The sequence below is a fragment of the Lissotriton helveticus genome, chromosome 6 (assembly GCF_964261635.1).
Source record: "Lissotriton helveticus chromosome 6, aLisHel1.1, whole genome shotgun sequence".
Taxonomy (NCBI): Eukaryota; Metazoa; Chordata; class Amphibia; order Caudata; family Salamandridae; genus Lissotriton; species Lissotriton helveticus.
In genome coordinates this window covers 912,887,049-912,906,476 of record NC_136067.1, presented here as the reverse complement: position 1 = coordinate 912,906,476, position 19,428 = coordinate 912,887,049, and the positions used below count along the sequence as shown (strand labels likewise).

General features: G+C 43.3%; 1 protein-coding gene across 1 annotated transcript in view; it reads left to right on the top strand.

The window, feature by feature from the left end:
• Nucleotides 1-19,428, top strand: part of LOC144761599 (protein unc-93 homolog A-like) — a 340,831-nt gene that overhangs the window by 234,362 nt on the left and 87,041 nt on the right. The window contains exon 5 of the mRNA XM_078646899.1: nucleotides 5,266-5,394. Within this exon, the coding sequence (XP_078503025.1) occupies nucleotides 5,266-5,394 (129 nt within the window). The remainder of the gene's footprint in view (nucleotides 1-5,265; nucleotides 5,395-19,428) is intronic.

Genomic DNA, 19,428 nt, shown 5'->3' with positions numbered 1-19,428 from the left:
TAATAATAGCGAATGTACAACCATTATACGGTTCTTTTGGGTTCAGTGAAAATAAAAACACTGTCAACCAGCATTACTTTTGATTTTGATCTTATTCAACTGTGTGAAGATTAAGTATTTATTGTGTTTGTTGGTCTGGGACCACTCCATATACTTCAATTTATTACCCAGGTCCCACTGACCATATGGGTCGAACCCCTCTGTCTACAACAGTGACATCATCAGCAGAGGATTGCGGGTTTTTTGGCAACGTGCCTTATCCACGGTTTAATAACGCTGCCTTTTGCTTTATATAAGTTTTCAAATTGTATGAAATATATATCAATAGGTCGTTATGAACCTTTAGGTAGTGCTTTTCTTCATGAGGTCTTGTCGCTTCCATACACATACAGATGTTTCAAAGATGATCAAGAAGTTTATCTGAATGGAGAGGAATGCACTGAGACGCCAGATCATTCACTAATGTGTAGGCACATACAGTTACACGGTTCATGCAACAAACACCGACCAAATATGGCTTGCGTGTTGCAAGGCACGCCAGTTCCTGCTATCATCCCCACGTTCAAGTTGTTGGAAAATGGTAGTTATTTGATGCTCAATAATGAAGATTGTTCTGAGTTAATTAAAAGTATTCCTTTTATCGTAACAGTAAGTGAACGGGTTATTTGCTGCAGAAATGTTCTATTTCCTCCCACACATGAACATAGGGAGTTTTCAATCTGGCCACAAATACCAACCTTGGGACAGATTTCAACGGCATGGCAAGAATAAGAGCTCTTTTGTCTCAGAGAGAGGTGGCCTTGAGTTCGGCCCGTGAAACTTTCGTGCTTCACATAGCGAACACCCGTACAGAGGTGCAGACCCTTTTCAATTCAGATTTGCCTTTCAATTTCAGCAAGATGGTTCCGACTATCTTTAACGCATCCTCCACAAAAGCCCTGGCGCACTTTTTTAAAGTTGTTACCAGTGGTCTCGTGACTTCATTTGAGAAAATCTTTGGAGTCATCCCTGCTTCCTTTCATTCTATTTTCTCCACTCTGGTTCGTGGATTGGCATTTTCACTTGCATTACCAGCGGACGCTCTTGTGCTTTTTTACATTTTTAAATATGGATGTCCCTCCTATGCAACCTCCCACCCTGCAGCTGCTGACACTGTTCCGCAATCGCATGCTAGAATATTATGGCACAATGCCGTTGGCGATATTAAGCACGGCATATGGATTATCTTTTTGATTCTCCTACTTCACCTGTGTCCAGCCTGTATTTCACTGCCTGACCTGTGATTTCGATTGGGCCATTGATTTGTGTCTCTGCGGACCGGTTTCTCCTGACGTCGACTTTAATCAGCTGATGACTCCTATCATTACTCACGAGTTGGTTTGTCCTGGCGAAAGGATTATGGCTGTGGCATTGATGCATGGACTACTTGGTCCCTGGAATTTACTGGCGGCAGCACAGTCTTTCTTGGAACAGAGCTTTCTTGAAAACCCACCGAGCTGTCCTCTGATGGTGATAGAGGATCCGGTGTTGGGAGAGCACGTATGTTCTTTTCCGCTTTTAAATTGGATGGCTGAACTGTTTTCGGATGAAGACGGTGACTTCCTATTGGAGGCTGTTGCAGCTTATTTTGCATACACAGTTATGTCATAGACCTTTTTCATGTTTGATATGCTGAGTACTAGCATTTCATTGACAATTCATTGACTTATTTGTCAAGTTTTTATTATTTACCTTGCCTATTGGCTTAAGACTCGATAAAGTACTTGGCTGTTTTATTTTTCTTTAGCATTAAATTTTCCTAGTTTTTAATGCTTTACCTTGCGGACCGTCCACATATAAACTTGCAATCTGCTCTCATGAGATGGCACTTTTATTATCTTATTCAGTTCGTTTCCGGATCATGGGGAGGTGTCATCTAGGTCCTGGATATCTTTACACCGTGTTAAGTTAGCATGGGCTCATTACCGGTTTAAACGCCATTTTTCCTTTTTTGCAACTTCTGCACACGACACTTAGTTGTTGCTTTAGCTTTCCACCTAGTAGTTCATCGTGGTTTACATGAGAATAATATGTTATTGCTCTACTATCTGCTTTGCTTGTTAAACTATATCTGTACAGCGAGTGCTAAAGTTTCAAGAACAACACGATACAGAATTGTTATGAGGTCTGATCTCCACGACTTCATACTCATAACATAAGTGCAACTTCTGCCAATTCTGGGCATGAGGCGGGTTTTATATTGCTTTGCCGAACACACATACACAACAGTTGATGCGGTTCACATGAAGAGAGAGCTGGTGTATGCTGATGTGATTCCTTCAAATCTAAGACACTAAAGTATGGGCACGCCCTAAACCACAACAAAGAGACCTTCTTAGCAAATAATATAATATGTGTATTAGGGAGGGTGAGATATAAGCAGCCGCGGGCCGTGGAGGGAGTTACGGTGAGGCAGGGAGGCGGGGAGGGGGAGAAGCAGGGTGGAGCCCTCTCTACCTTGCCCCTCCCCCTCCCCGCCTCCCTGCCCCACCGTAACTCCCTCCACGGCCCGCGGCTGCTTATAAGTGTTGCTAACTCTTATTCATTTACAGCATGTTAACATACTGTCACCATTCGCTTTTTATGTACTAGTAACTATGCTGGTAATTTTGCTACTGATAATATGTGTACTTGTATTCTCCACCCTGCTTCTCCCCCTCCCCGCCTCCCTGCCTCACCGTAACTCCCTCCACGGCCCGCGGCTGCTTATAAGTGTTGCTAACTCTTATTCATTTACAGCATGTTAACATACTATCACCATTCGCTTTTTATGTACTAGTAACTATGCTGGTAATTTTGCTACTGATAATATGTGTACTTGTATTATCTAAGATACTACGCCTGAGAAGACGGCATTAGTAAATAAACATTTCAAATACACATGTGTTCTTCTTAACTCCATGTTCTGGTTTCTAAGAAATATATAACGACCGACTGTTCATGAGTTCCACGTATCCTGAGGTACTATAAGTTCATATTCTGGATTGTCTAAACATTGAGAGTTTGTTATATCCAATGTGACACTGTACCTAGCTTGCTAAGGAGTTTTTGATTACTAACGTGAGTTTTGGGACACCCTAATTCGCCGAGGTTCCAATCCTCTGTCCACAGTTCTGTGTGAGAACAGAAACCCTGCGACAGGGGCACCCCCGACCCTTGCTGGAGCTTCATCACACTTGCGATACAACTCCAGCAATGCGCCACCTTTACGGCACAGATACATCACGCATCTGTGCTGTTTTTGCCCCATGATGCGCCGCATTGTAAATGCAGCACACCATAGGTGACGGAACAGCGGCACAGAATGACTAACACATCCCTGGTGATGCGCCAGTCATCATAAATGTATCCCTATGCTTCTTATCTTGTTAGAGATGAACCGCCATATGTATCATCAAAGTTTTTTGCATTTCCTAAATAGCGAACTTTAAGGAATAAATAGCGATTCTTTACCATTCCTAGTTTGCGATTAGCTATTTGCTAATTACAAATTACCCATTCATTTCCTTCATTTCCATAGGGCGGTTGGACTCACTTTTAGCTCGAACGGCTGAATGGATTTCCACGAAACTTGGCAAAATTGTAGGGACTGGTAGCCCGATGTGCCTTTGCTATGTCTCAAGATATATGCTCCAGTGGTTTTTACGAAAATTAACTTTGAAAAATATATATTGGGCTACATTGGCCTATATATATGTTGGAGCCCAAATGTAGCCCAATGTAGCCCAATGAAGCCCAATGTAGCCCAATGTAGCCCAAAGATGGCCGCCAGACACACAAAAAAACAAATGTAGCCCAAATATCAGCCAGATGTAGCCCAACTATAGCCCAGTGACAGAATGACCAATCAGCTTCGCAAACCTCCGTTACGCGAAGCGGAGCGCTGTTACAGATATATATCTTTTTTTGAACGTTAATTTCTCAAAATCCACTGGAGCACATATATTGAGACCTAGCAAAGGCACATCGGGCTACCAGTCCCTAATATTTTGCCAAGTTTCGTGCAAATCCATTCAGCCGTTCGATTATTATTATTATTATTATTATTTTTTGCCCCGCGGGGCCCTTTTAAAACCTCCACATCAAACCTAGGGGGTCAGCGAGGATCTACTATGCCCCCTTATAGTTATTTCCCCCTTTGTTTTGACCTCCTCTTGTCTCTCGATCCTACCGAGAGACAAGATGGCGGCCGCTACGGACTTTTTGGAATGTTGACAGACGCCGGAGAACCAATCAGCTTCGCTTCACAAAGCTCCGTTGCGCGAAAAGTATGCGTCCTGGGACGCTGCCAGGTCCGCTGTTACAGATATATATCTTTTTTTAAACGTTAATTTCTCAAAATCCACTGGAGCACATATATTGAGACCTACAAAAGGCACATCGGGCTACCAGTTCCTACAATTTTGCCAAGTTTCGTGTAAATCCATTCAGCCGTTCAGGCTAAAAGTGAGGCCAACCGCCCTATGGAAAACTCAATGTTAAAAACACGTTTTGGGACCCCCCTTTTTTCTCGGCCCCCCCTTGATGAACCCCCCCAAATTTTCAAGGGCTGCTCAGAAACAAAATGTGCCATTTTCCTGAAAATTTCAGCCAATTCCGTCCACAAACGCCAAAGTTATTACACATAGAATTTTCAAAAATCCCATAGAGAAAAAATCCTAACTATATATACCTACTGGCGACCGCCAGTAGGTAATATATATATATATATATATATATAATATTTTTTTTCCTTACAAATATTTTTTCCATTGACAGCTAAACCATTCTGAAGAGATTCTAGGCTTTTAACTTGGTCCACCTTATTCCTGAGTCTCATATTTGTCCATCTGTATTGGGATAGAAAAACAGTTGTACAACAGGGGTGTGCGTTGTATTACTGAGGACAGTGCAGGTGTCAGCTACTTCTAGTGATCATTATCAATTGGGCACTACATTTATCCAATTAGCCCAGGATTATTTAGTTTCATTCATTTTATACAGACATCCAACCATGGATGGTAACATTATATGGTTATCTTACTTTCGGAAAGTTATGAATGAGTTTCTATTATGAAGCTGGTGGGTTGAAGGTTGATTGACTTTGTCTTATACAATGTTTTAAGATGATTATACACTGCATTAGCAATTCTGGTATTCCAAAGGTTATATGAAGACAAAGTCTTGTGTTTAACAATGGTTTAAAGTGAGCTTTGCATTTCTAATGGCTTCATTTGCATTCTCTAGGGACAGGACTGAACTACTCAAACTGTGGAGCTGTCAATTGCCCAGAATTGAGCATTAATGCTAATAATTCTACAGAAACAGTTCGACCATCAATTCATTTAATTTACACTTTGATGGGAGTATATACAGGTATGTGCTTCTGCAGGTACTTAAGAGAAGTCTGTAACGTTGCATAAATAAATGTTATTACCCATAGTAAGTAAGTAATTTTATTGTCTGGTTAATTACAACTTGTAAAAATCCATAAAAGAAGAGTTATAGCAGCAGGGGTCACAATTTCAACAGATTAAAAATAGCATTCCGTAAACTCCCATTCATAGTATTGGCTGCAATGGGACATATGGCAGACATTATTATTCATTCCTTTGATAAAATACATTAAAAACAACATCTCATAAAAACATTCATACATTATACTGGCTAGTGTCCATAGTTGTCATAGGATGCAGTACAATGGTAAAGGGGTTACAGCCTTTCAGGTCAAAAACAAGTTACCAAATAGTTTCCTTGTGAGGATCTGCCCTTAAAAGAGAACTTTTGTTGCAGTGGTAAGGCATACCGTTCAAGGGCGACAGAGTTTCTTCCCTGCCACTTCCATAAATTGCACCAAGCTGCATGCTCACTGAACGTCTCCTCCTCCAAGGCAGGCCTTCACTGCTTGTCTGCAGGTTCTTATCCCCTTACTTAAAAATGAAGGCTTCAATAGCTGATGTCTTTTGATTTCTAGTTCTCTGCAGATGCACAGGAGGTGCATTACGCTTTCTTTGGTTTTCTTGTTGTAAGCGAGCTATGTCTTGGCGCTGTATGTCGAATTCCAGCCTTATCTGGGCTGGTGAGACGTACTTAGGTAAATTGAAGATCATTCTGGCTGCTTTTGAAACAATGCTACCTAATATGGCCGCATCTCTTCCCCTCATACATTCGCTCCCATAAGTGATTGCCGGAATGAGCTTTGCTTGCCAAACTTTTAAAAAAGGAGTAAGGTTTGGGCCAGTGATTTTGTTCTTTGTGTAGGTTGTAGGAGCCCCTGTTGTCCATTATCACTCCTAGATATTTATATTGTTTGACTACTTCTAATTTTGAGTTAGCCATATGCCAGCGGAATTTGGAAGTTTCCTTTCTTGGGTGAATCCTCATTATCTTGGTTTTGTCGTAATTGCTGGTCAAACCGTTATTTACAGAATATCTGCTAGTTGTGTCTAGTAGGTTTTGAAGGCTAATGGGAGTTCGACTAACCATAGAGAGAGAATAACTTCTGAAAATAGTAACCGGGGCTCGTTTTTCCTTAGCAGAGAAATCACAAGTCCTTCCTTCATCGTGTTTCACGGAGCAATTCGAACTGTTGTGGACTTTTAAAATGACTGGCAGGACAAAAATTAAAGAAACAATGTTTTTTAGTTAGCACAGTTATAATACCTTAAATGAACTCGACTTCTTGAGTCATGGGTAAAATATTATGAAAATGATGCCTGAAATAGAGTTTTAAGTGTTGAGGTAAATTGCTTATGAAAAGGCACAATGTTGACCCATGCCCAGCCGTCTTGCCTGGCAAACATTAAAAACTTTGTTTTCAGTAATATTCCCAAAGAACTTTGAGATTTCTTGCCAAAAGAAATGTAACTTCAACAAGACTTAAGAAATACACCCTACTCAATAGAACCTTGGCTGATCAATATGGTACATATGGAAGGATCTTCTATTGGATTCCTTTTGTACAAATATTGAGAACATTTGTGTTTATCAGTTATCTGTTTTATTTTCTGGTTAATGGTTACATAATATTTTGGTCTGGGCTACAGGTAGCTGTAACTGTCTGTTGGCAACACCTCTTGCTTCCAATACAAATTACTTATATATTTAGAGAGGGTAACCGATGCTCATGATTGGATTACTTTGTTGCCCGTTTCAGGTGGCTGGTGTTTGTCCCACCTATGAGCATTTAAGTTTTACTATGCTTTTGATTGGATTTGTTGTATGGTTCCAATGCAAACATCAGGCAACTATCTCTCCTTTTGCTGGAACATGATACGATTTTTAGCTCTCAAATGGAGTGCATGGCCTTCTTATTTCCCCTCATGTGTGTCTGTCTGTCCTCGCTCATGCTGACACTATCTCTCCCCCAATCAGTCCCCTCCCATCACTTCATATCTCTCTTAGGCAGCAGCAATCGTCTCTCTCTCTCTCACTCACCCCCTCCCACCACTCTCTCTCCCTCTGCCTCACCTGCCAACATCAAGCATGATTGCTTTGCATTTCTATGTCACCCTCCAATACTCAGTGAGCAGGGCAGTTTCTTTTTTCTCCTTCTCCCACCTTTGGACTCCAGATTGTCCCACAGGCATGCTACATGGCACCTATATGTATGTCCATTCTGTGTTTTGGCTAACACAAAATATTAGTACAGTGGCACTTATCAAAGAATGATAAGCTGTGTAATCGATGCTCCAAGACTATTGGCTCTTACACGTGTAGAGACTAAAAAGAGCTTCAACCTTAGCTTACTGTCTGTGGAAAGTCATCCTTAGTGGAAGAGGAAACCTCACACACTTTTTTAGTGTCATGCTTCATCATATGAGTCATCTCAACCACCCCAGTAGGACAGTGCCACCAAGGCAGACTCAACCTCCTTGAAGACTGACTAGATAGGAGGGAGTTCTTACGTACATCTTACTGGAAAATACCTACAGAAATGGGGATCCAGATGTAAACTTAAAAATACCTTAGTGTACATTGGAAAATACCTTTATTCAATGGGACACTAGGTATGATTAAAAGTCAAAGTTGGGTGGGTATCTAGAGTACAATGGCTCACACCCATCCACTACCTGCCAAGATGTTTCTGCCTATTGGTAAATAGCCTTAAAGGTCTAGGACATTCGTCAGGGCATGTGGATCCCTAATGGTGATTTGTTCCTAAACAATCTAACCTTTCGACTGGTTTAGTTGGTCAGTAAGACTGTCTAATTAGGCCCTACACATCTGTCCTACCTGTTCCTTGATTGGTGGGAACTTGAAACCCTAGTTTTCAGGGGATACCAGCATCAGGGTCCCAGGGGGGGTAGGGTCCTTTTTTTAATTAATTTATTATGTTTTATATAGCGCTGGCTAAACTCGTAAGTATCAGAACGGTTTCAGTTACAGTTACAAGTATAGGCATAGGAGAAAAACATGAGATTACACAATAACATAATTGATTAGCGCATTGCATAGCAAAGATACATGTCTTATGGGGAAAGGAAGGTAGGGGGGAGAGGAACACAGAGGAAAGGAAAGCAGATAGAGTCATGCAGACCAGAAGGGGGAAAGTACCTCAGGAGTAACAAGGCAGTCAAAGAGAGAGACAGACAGTGCCGTGAAGAACCGTTAAAAACAATGTCCGAAGTTCCTGCTAGGTAGGTGATGGCCAAGGGGGTAAACCAGAGCCAGACTCCTCTAGTACTACAAAGTACAGCTCCACCGGGCAACGTCCGAAGATAGTCGGGTTCTGCGGCAAGTAAAAATAGTTCCAAGCTCGTTGTATAGACCCGGAGGGAACAGAGCGCTTGACATAAGAGATTACACAAGTAACATATGCATAGATGCAGATTGCATTGAACAAGAAAAAACATTGGAAATAAGACGGAGCAAGGTGTAAACAATAGGAAAAAGTAGTACTAGAGTAGGGGGGAGGGACTAAGGCAGAGGCAATCATTAGTTTAAATTAACATCAAATTCCGCAGATCAACAGAGTTACAAAGTTACATCAGTTATTGGAGAATAAAACATAGCATAGAGAAAACCAAGTTATAAAATTACATCTGTAGCTAGAACATCAAATAAAAATAGAGAGCAAGTCCTGTAGAGCATTGAGGGGGTGGGGGGGATAGTAAAGTGTTTATCAGGAAGATCAGTACAACAGGGGACATAAAAAAAAAAGTCTGAGTGTGAGAGCCTACAAACCGGAAGGGGACCGGTGATGAAACAACAACTAATGCCGTACATCATCACAGGTCGAAAAATAAATGACAAGGATCCAAACTGGTCACAAGGGTGATTCACCGTGACCAAAACAAGTAGTGAAAGGTCTTCCAAAAGGGGTCAACTAAGGCAGTGGTCAAACTGGCAGCACAGGCGGAGACCAGCGGCAAGAATCGATCAAGGGGATCTGTTGTAGATGCAAGATAGGGAGTCCAAGTCGTGAGCCCCAAATAAATTCGAACTAAATGGTGAGATTGTGGGAGAGACAGAGACCTGAACACAAAGTCATTATGGAAAAACACAAAGTCACTAAGGAAATATACCCCCAGAGCAGGGCTGAAATGTGGAAGGCAGCCACCAGATCTGGCGGGAGGAAGGCTGGAGGGAGCCAAAGTTAAAGTCGGGCATTGTCGTCAGGGGGAGTCAGCGCGGGCATCCATGAAGCAGCCCCAGAAAAGGATAACAGCTGCGGGGTCAGGAGGGCATGCTAATTCGGAGAAGAAAGAAGGGGGAGCCAGGTCGTTGGAACAAGGCAATAGAGTTGCAGCAGTTTCGATGCTGCTTTGTTGGGGGAATCAGGAACTCAGGTGACCCAGCCGCCGTCCTGTAGAGTCCTGGATGTCGGTGGAAAAATAATCGTGCGTCTCAGTGGCAGTCCTTGAGGGTGAAGTGGGATGTTCCAGAAGGGGCTGCGGTATGTCAAGCAACAGAGGTCGGGTCTGGAAAGTAGGTGGCGGCCGGTGGGGAGATCCGCTAGCTCATCTCCTATCAGCTGCGGGCAGCTCAACTAAAGCATCGGCCATGATGGCATTGGCTCCGCAAGCGTACCATCGGGATGCTCCGAGGGTGAGTAGTAGGACACGGACATCTCTCGGGGGGAAGGAAAAGACCAGAATGCAGTCCGTTTGTCCCCGAAAGTGTAGGTGGTAGAAGGGAAAGGAAAAACCCAGGACAAGTGTCAAGGATAATCCCTAGTCGGAGGAGCTCCTGGCCGGAGCTCTTCACCCTGCGGCCATCTTTTGACCATCTTTATAGTCACACATTTGTTAGAAGGAGCACCCAACCGTGTTACATAGTCTGGTCCCTTCTCTGTGCCGAGAGACAGTTTCAAGTTCGTACCAATGGGTGTGAGTCATTGTACTCTAGATGCCCACCCAACTTTGATTTTTAATGATATCTAGTGTTCCATTGAATAAAGGTATTTCTCAAGGTGCACTAAGGTATTTTTAAGTTTAAGTCTAGATCCCCATTTCTGTCGGTGTTGTCCAGTAAGATTTATGTAAAAACTCCCCCCTTCTAGTCAGTTTTCGAGGAGGTTGAGTCTGCCTTGGTGGCACTGTCCTACCGGGGTGGGGAGAGGACACCTATGATGATGCATGATACTAAAAAGTGTGTGAGGTTTCCTCTTCCACTAAGGATGCCTTTGCACAGACAATAATTTAAGGTTGAAGCTCTTTCTAGTCTATAAACAGGTAAGCGCCAATAATCTTGGATTGATTACACGGCTTATCATTCTTTTATAAGTGCCACTGTACTAATATTTTGTGTTAGGTATAATGTAAGAGATGTACAGTGTCATGCCCTTCTCTTCTCCTTCAATTGTGTTTCCATTCTGTGTTATGGTCCAGCCTCTCATTTCACTCTGATCCTTCCATGCTCATCGTATAATTGTTTGTTTTGTTACAAAGTTATACATGTTTTGTTCTTTTAGAGCAATGGTGGTGAAATTTAAATTATGCTGGCATAATTTGCAAAAAGCTAGGAATTTTGAGTTACCTTTCTAATGTAAAAGGCCAACATTATGCCATTACGCCAATCCACATAATTAAGCACGAAGTGGCGCCTTTACAAATGCACAGGAACAACAGAACGCAAGTAGCTGTTGCTCATGCTGCTTGTTTTTATGGACTATTTTTTCGAGTGAAATGTATTTCTAGGGCAAAACTCAAAGAAATTATGCATTTGGTGCTTGGGGACAGTTTTGCATTTCACGCAATTCTGTTTAGTTTTGTACAATTTTGCTGAAATATAACATAATTAGGCGGAAGCAAATTATGTAAATTTCTCATACCCTACTTTTTTTCTAATGTCTGTGCTGCTTGTTGTTTTATGAACAGGGGCACTACTGTTCATTAACCAAGCTGAGCTGAATGTAGAAATAAACCCCTGTGCTTCTCATGACCCATATGAGATGCAGGGCGAATTACTGGTGTGCGTTACCTACTTGCTCCGTGGGGCGCTACACTCTCGAGCAGCCCTTCTGGCCTAATGGGTATTTTCCTTTGTTTTTTCTTTGGGTAAAACAGTAGTCCCACAGGTGACTAGGGTGATCAGGGGTTAACATCAACTTCGGTGGACTGCGGCCCCGCACACCGGAGTTTGAGTAACTCATCTAGAGCTTGGTGGGTAGCTTGCCATCCACAAAGGGGTTGAAGGTAATAACCTATGCTGCCTTGGCTGACTACCACCCACCATGTTTTGAGCTCTCCTTCTGCCTTGCAAAGAGCTCCATTCATTCACAGGTAACACTGCCATGGCGGCTACCCTGAAGACACTGAAAGTTTGCTGCTTGGCCGCCATGTTTCATGTTCAACAGATTTTTTTTTCACCAAAAACAAACTCTCAAAGCAGGAGTTAGTTTTTGAAAATATATGACCCTGATACTCTAGGAAAAAACCTACCTTGGCTTGGGAGTAACTTCTACATTTTTACAGTTACAGACTGCCAGGATTTCTCTTGTGCACCCAATCATTAATAAGCACCGGGGGAGGGGGGGATGCGAGGCTAGCAGCCGACGAAGATGGCCGCAGCTTAGGGAGGCTCCGTGTCCCCCGTATCAACCCTGTCGATCCGCACATAGATCCGGTTGCCCCGCTCGCCCCTGACTGGGAGCTGCAGTAGCGGAAGCACCGGATTTCGAAACGAGCTGATCCCGGGCCGTGAGGAGAAGTTTCTGGGCCGGCTGCAGCGTACAAAACTTTGGGGCCTGGTGCGGCGAGGAAAGCCGGGGCCTCAATTTTCGAGACAGACCAAGGCTCTCCTACAGGCGAAGGGCTGCATACCGGAGGACGGTGAGTGGCGGCTGGGGGTCTGTACCCACTGCAGCGGGGCTCAGGCTGCCCTGCCCGCAGTGCTGCATTACTTTGTAGACAGCCCAACGGTGCGTGTTGCGGCTGCCGATGTGCCCCTGTACCTCGTCGGCGGGATCACCAGGGCTGTGTACAGCGAGCGCTCGAGATGTCACGGAGGTAGGGGACTCGGCGCCGCACCGTTTATTCACCTCATGCCGGGAACACCTAAAATATGTGCAGGTACGAGTCCTGAGAGAGGATTGACTGGTCTGGCCCTGAGTAACATCTGAATGAACTGGCTACTGCGGAGGGAACAGTGAGGCCTGGACCAGCGTGGTGAGCCGGGGCCTCAAGTTTAGCACCGACCACGGGGCCTCTGGCTTAAAGGAGCGGCAGGGAGTGAATGAAGAACTGGCTCCGTACTATTAAGGATATTGTGTGACTTGAGGAGACTTTGGCCAAGGAGGACCCAGATGGAACACTTAATTTCAGATGGAGGGACCCTGTGCTCCCACACTGGCTCTGGGGAGATAGCGCCTGAGCGTCACGAGGATCGGCGTCATACTGTATGCCTGGCAGGCGCTGTGGGACAATTGTGTTGCGTCTAATCCTACCACCCAGAGTCCTAGTGAGGGATTTTGCCTGTCCTTGTGGCTGAAAGCTCTACCTGCGCTACAAACTTCGCTGGGTTGGAAAAGGACTGCTGCTGGAGACGCAGCTAGTGACTACAACATAGGACTCGGCCCGGGTGCAGGTGGTCGACTACAATGAGTGGCAGGAACACAAAGGGCTCTAGCCTCACAAAGCTAGACAAGTTTTCCTATGCCAAGACACTGACGGCAACACCAGAGGTGGGAACCACACCATCGCAGGGCGGACCTGCCAGTGCGGAGCAGGAGGTGACACTGCATGACATTATGGCAACATTGAACAAAGTGGACTCCCGCATTGAGACTCTTGCGGTGGATCTGTCCTTAATCCGTGCTGAGTTCAGTAAAATGTCAATGAGAATGTCGGCAGTCGAATCTGCCACGGAAACATTAACAACTGGTACCTCCACGCTTAAGAAACAGGTGAACCACCTCCTGGCAGAAAATAAAATACTAGCGGCCAAGCTGGAGGACCAGGAAGGACGATCGCAGCGGAACAACATACGCCTTATTGGTGTGCCGGAGCGGACCGGGGGCCTGCCCTTGACCTGTTTGTGGAGGATCTGATCATGAACCATTTGCACCAATTATTTTTTGGTGGAGCCTGCAAATCGGGTCCCTGGAGGCAGACCGAGGCCTGGGGCGCGGCCGTGGCCTATTCTGGCGCATATTTTTAACTTTCGGGACAGGGAAGCGATACTACAGGCCGCGCGCGCACCCCCCCCATTGAAGATCGACAATGCGACTATGAAATTTTTTCCTGACTATACCGCAGCTGTAACGAAGCAACGGCAGAGCTTCCTGGAGATCAAAAAGACGCTTCACCACCGAGGCACTAAATACTTCATGCTCTTTCCAGCCAAACTAAGGGTTGAGGCCGAAAGTAAGACGTGGTTTTTCGCCTCCCGGATGAAGTGCAGGAATGGCTGGAGGGTTGGCAGAAGGCTGGGCGCCCTGGCAGAAACGGAGACAATGGCAGCTGGCGCAGAGACCGAGCGTTAAGCGAGGAAAGTGAGTGACACAAGGCATAGACTGCTTCTTTGAATCTTGCGCACTGAGATGGCGCCCTGATGGCGGGTATACCAATGAATAGACTATGCTTAGTTACAAGGAATTCCCCAAGACTATCCTTAATGAGCATGAGAAGTGGTGGAGTCCTTGTCAGGTTATATTGTTACTTTATTTAGCATGGCCCCATGGTCCTAATGTTTCCTGAACATTTATTGTTAATGCACATTACATTTGACATATCTCTCCATATGGTGGCCCTGTGTCCTGGGTTGGAGGGGAGGGAGAGGGGTCGGGGACGCTATAGAGTTATGTGGGATTGGGGGACACCAGTTGCTATCCTTCACCCCTGTCCACTGGGAATTGGGAAAGGGATTAAGCACTCTGCTTGGTTGGGGAGGCGGGTAGTTTTAAATACATCAGGCAGGGAGGCAGGGAGGGGGGTGGGGGAGAAGGTACTGTTATTAAGGGTTTGTTTTAGTTTGTTGACGCAGTTCATAAGGGCATGCATAATGAAACGAATGGCTATCAGTGCATTAGGGTTGTATTGTCCGACTGAATTTACAACGCTGCAACTTGTTTTCATTACCTATGTCTACACAAAACCAACGCGACACTAATGAACAGATGGCTCAGCTAGCCCCGGGGACCCCACTGACTGTGCTAACTTGGAATGTGCGGGTATTGGGGGACAAGGTGAAAAGGGGTCTAGTATTGCAATACCTGAAGAGATGCGCGCCTGCGGTGGCTCTCCTACAGGAGACACACTTAATGGGCCCAACGTGCAAGGCCATGAAAAAAAAAAGAAAAAAGAAAAAAAAAGCACCGCAAATTGTATACTGAGTATTAAATGTAACCCAAAACCAGTCTGATTAAAGTATGCTCTTCAGTCCATTATTTTTGGTAAAATACATTGCAAAGGGAGACAAGCTATTTATTTAATCCATTATGCAATGCCCACGAGTTGCTTGTGAGAATTCAATGGAAAAGAACATCAACCTTTTACAAATAAACTGCAATGCAGAACCTTTGTTGTGAAAGCATGATGTGAAGTCAGTCTTGTGTAATCTCCATCCTGCAATACCTCCACTAAAGGTGAAAAAGCAGTACACCTTGACACTAGCATTACTGATGTGAAGCATGTTATGTAGCTGTGTTTCTATACAGCACAACACACACCATTCTCGAGGAACTGACGGCATTAACCATTATTTGCAAGGCTAATGAATCACTTCTAATATTCAAGTCAGAGTCAGACTTAGAGATAAACAGAGTGGAGTAAGCCTGGACAGTATGGTGAAGTGGATTGAACACTTGCTAGTGATATCTGGGCCATTTAGCCAAGTAGCAGTGGTATAATCAATCTATTATTAGTAATAATATCCACAGTAGTATGGGCCCAAATGCCACCCAGAGCACCCTTGGTCTGTTTGCTGTCTCTAGCTGTCTGTATAACACACAGAAACCCCAACCCATGGATAGATTTGAAGGGCTTCAGAGGTGTTGTCTACTTTTTTGATCAGGGGGCCACCTTCCAACTTGCACCTCTGAAACACCTATAAAACGTTATCCTCCTGAATATCCCATGGCCCTCAAACCTCCCTCCCCTCACTTATTTTACAGTCTATTTTTGTTGAATACAACTCTATTTATCTCAGCTAATCTCAGACTCAACCCCTCCGTACCTCAGTGCTTACTACTGATGAGCGCCGGCTTTTATGGTAATAACATGTGCCAAATATTCAAGTAGAATATTAGAAAAATGTTCAGGTCAACATATTTTTTTATATTTTTGTATTTTAAAGTTTTAACAAACATCAAACTTTTGCCAGCAGAGCACTGTGTCACAATCAGTACAACATCTGTGAAATATCATAGTAGAAGATTGTTTAAAGATAGTAGCGCCATTTTTAAAAATGTTCACTTATTGTGGTTTACTGGAATCTTAAGTTTATGTATTTTATTTTATAAAGCGCGTTGGTGCCAACCTGGACTCCCCAGCAATAATGAATGGCCATTAGCAAGTCAAAACTGCCTAACAAAATAGGTTTTTAGCTGTTTCCTAATAATTCCGCTCCGCCACCGGCGGAGTTCATGGAATTTTGCCCACTCTGCATTACGCTTGGAATGCTGAGTTGCGACCAAACATCACCAACAGCCACGTGATGGAGTTTTTCTCGTGCACGGCAACGTGAGCAAGAATCTGCATCCCTTTGCGTGATTTTCAGGCACTAGAACGCCTCCCAGTAAGATTTCTCAATGCTGTTAGTCGTGGCAGGTATCAAACGCTCCTATTGATAAAGCTGCTCCTCTAGTAAAAAATTGATTTGAGTAGCAGAAAGAAGCAGAGCCCTCTGGTGCTCTGCGTGGTGCCGTTTGGGCTAATTTTACAGCATGGAGCAAGCTCCCGATGTTAAACATCAGTTCAAGCAGCATGACGTGCCGAATTCTGCCAGCTCGCAGAACTCCACGGAATCTCACTGAGTTTTTATGTAACTCAGTGGAATTCCATGGAGTGAAACTCCGCAAGTTCCGATCACCCTTAATTAGGACTATGACAAAGGTGAGGAGGGACAATTCCAGCAATTGGAAGCCAGCAATTTAATGTACCTGCCACCCACCCTGGCTCTTCTAAATCTAGGATGGATGACTGAGTTGGAACTAGCAGATTTAAGTGCTCTAGCAGGAACATAGGGCTGTACAAAAGAGTTAAGCAATATTGCCCACTCAAAAAATGTTCTAATTGTATAGAGTGGTGTCTTGATTTGAATCTGCTTTTTCACTGGAAGACAAAATAGAGCAAACAGCTGAGAGGGCACAGATTGCCACTTAGGCATGTGTAAAAGCAGTCATGCTGCAACATTTTGAATAGCCTGCAATGCTTAATCGAGTAATGAGAAGTACCCAGATAGAGACCATTCCCATAGTCAAGGTGAGAGATGATGACTGCCTGCACAGTTTTTTTGGGCTGGAATTTGTCAAAGTTCAGAGAAACATTCAAGGCTTCAATTGACCCCACTGTTACTGGGCGATATGGGCCATCAGAAATTAGTGGGTCTTCTGTATTGCCAAGATAGGATTTGGTCAAACTTCCTGGCCGACTTACCTATTGCCAGGTATAGGGTCTCAAATGAATATTTCTTCCCATGGCTCCAGGTGAATTATCTCTGGTGGGCCGTGGCTCTTGTGCTGCATTTTTCAGGATCTTCTGTACATTTCTGTGCCTGTCTGCAGGTCGACAGTTGTACTCTACATCCAAGACCTTTAGTGGTTTTAAATAATTCACCACTCACCAGTGCACATACCATTTAAGGAAGACATTGCAGCCCCATGGACAGCATTTAGGGGTCGCCAGGGGTCAAAGCTGTGACCCCTGGCTTGCCCTTTGCGACTGACAATCCTGGGGATTTTCACAGTGTTGTTTCTTGTTAAGCCCTATTGAAAGGGTTCTATATTGTTTTGCAGGCTGTATTTTTTGTTACATAATTGTGCTTTTATAACTGTATATATGAAGGTTGCCAGTGTCGGCTAAGGTGTAAATCCAATGGTAAAGGCTTCCTCAGATCATTGAGAAAAGTCATGCCATATTTCATAGGACTCATCTGCCTATTATGAAATGCTATAACAAAGTTGGAGGCCTGGCCAACTTATTGTGAATAGCATGTGTTGAATATATCTTTAAAGGATAAATTGTTATGTTACTATGCTAAAAACCTGTAGACAGGTATTTTCTTATATGGAATTTCACAGATTACAATACTAAACAAATATTTTATGTCGGTAATTTACCTTAAACTGCGGGTATAAAAGATATGCATTAAAATAACCGTTGTTAGGCTCTTTTTGGACAGATAGAATTTTGCTTTGCCATCTGTCATTTTGTATTGTATGTAGGACTGTAGCCTTGTAGAAGGTTTAAGCTCAGTATAGCAGGCTTTAGTTGGTTTTGGTGACATGCCAATATTAAAGGTTATAAGCTTGATAGTTTTTAATCAAAAGTTACAATAAAGGAAGGACACCTGTTATATTGATTTTAAAAACATATGTTAAAGTCAATATGTATTTAAGGGTGGTTTGTTATTACTCTGCATTAAAGCCTACAGATATGTTTTTGTTAGCTGAAACCTCACAGATGACCTTAGAAGACAAGGGTGTTGGTGCTGGTTACTCCATATGACAAACAATGGGTGTAGAAAATGTGCACTGTGAGAATCCTTGCGTAGCCCTGTTAAGAAAGTATTTTCTTTGCCAACAGTCATTTTGTATACATTTGCAATTTAATGACTGTATGACTGATGGTTGTCTTGTGGGATAGCTCACGCTAAGCACAGTAGGTTATGGTGACAAGCTAATTATAACAGCAAAAGGCTTAAGTGATGTAAAGGTAAAGGTTAAGCCAGATGCCATACGTTTGGCCAGTGTATTATGAAAAGTTAGTACAAAAGCAGTAGACTTCGTTAACTTTTAGTGGAAAGCACAAGGGAAATCCAATTGGCCTCCAAATGTAGATTGTTGTCACATTGTTACATCCTGAGGAAAGGTATTTATTTACATGTAATCATACCGATTACTATCATAAGAAAGGGTTTTGGTGTTGGTCACCCACTCTGACAAACCCAGGAAGCAGAGTGTCACTGAGATTATTTTTGTTAGGGCTGTATATTGTTTTGTCAACTGTAATTTTATAAATATTTGTAATTTTACACTTTATACGTGGTAGTTGTCAGTTCATGCATATTTCAGTAGACCCGTGTTGTACTTAGTGTGAAGCCATTGGTGAAGGCTAGAAGGCTTTTAAGGTTCACTCGGGAAAAGTTATGTCAGATTACTTACAAGTATTCTATTAATATGACTGAGTAAGTAGGCGTTACATACTTATTGGGAAGAGCATGGTTAAAGGCAATATGCTGTTAAAGGTGAATTGTCATTACACTATGCTAAAGCCTCAAAGCAGGTAATTTGTCATGTGGAACCTTGCAGACCTTAGTAAGCAAGGGTTTTGGTGTTGGTGACTGAGCCAATCATACCATGAGGATACATTATTTACACCATATTAATCCTTATAGGCTTTATTGATAGGGATTTTATGTAGTCTTTACTTCTGCATTTTGTAAATAATTTCATTTTTGTATGGTATTCCTGATGACTGCCTTGTGGTGGGAGGGCTTATAACAAATGTATTAGGTCTAAGTTGGCTATGGTGGCAAACCATTGATAACAGCTAGAGGCCTAATTGGTTCACTAGGAAAAATATATATCCAATATTTTCCAATGTCCCTATATCTGATCTGTTTATTGATATAGTCCAAACCTTGGTTGATAAGAAGGTGTTTCCAAAATATATTTCATAATCTGCTTTTGTTGATTTCTCAACAGCAGTTGACAGGGTGGATAGACCTACCTTCTGGAGGAAACTGGTTTAAAGTCCTGATGGGTGGGAATAAGTGCTTCGCTTCGAAGATACACACAGAAAATGG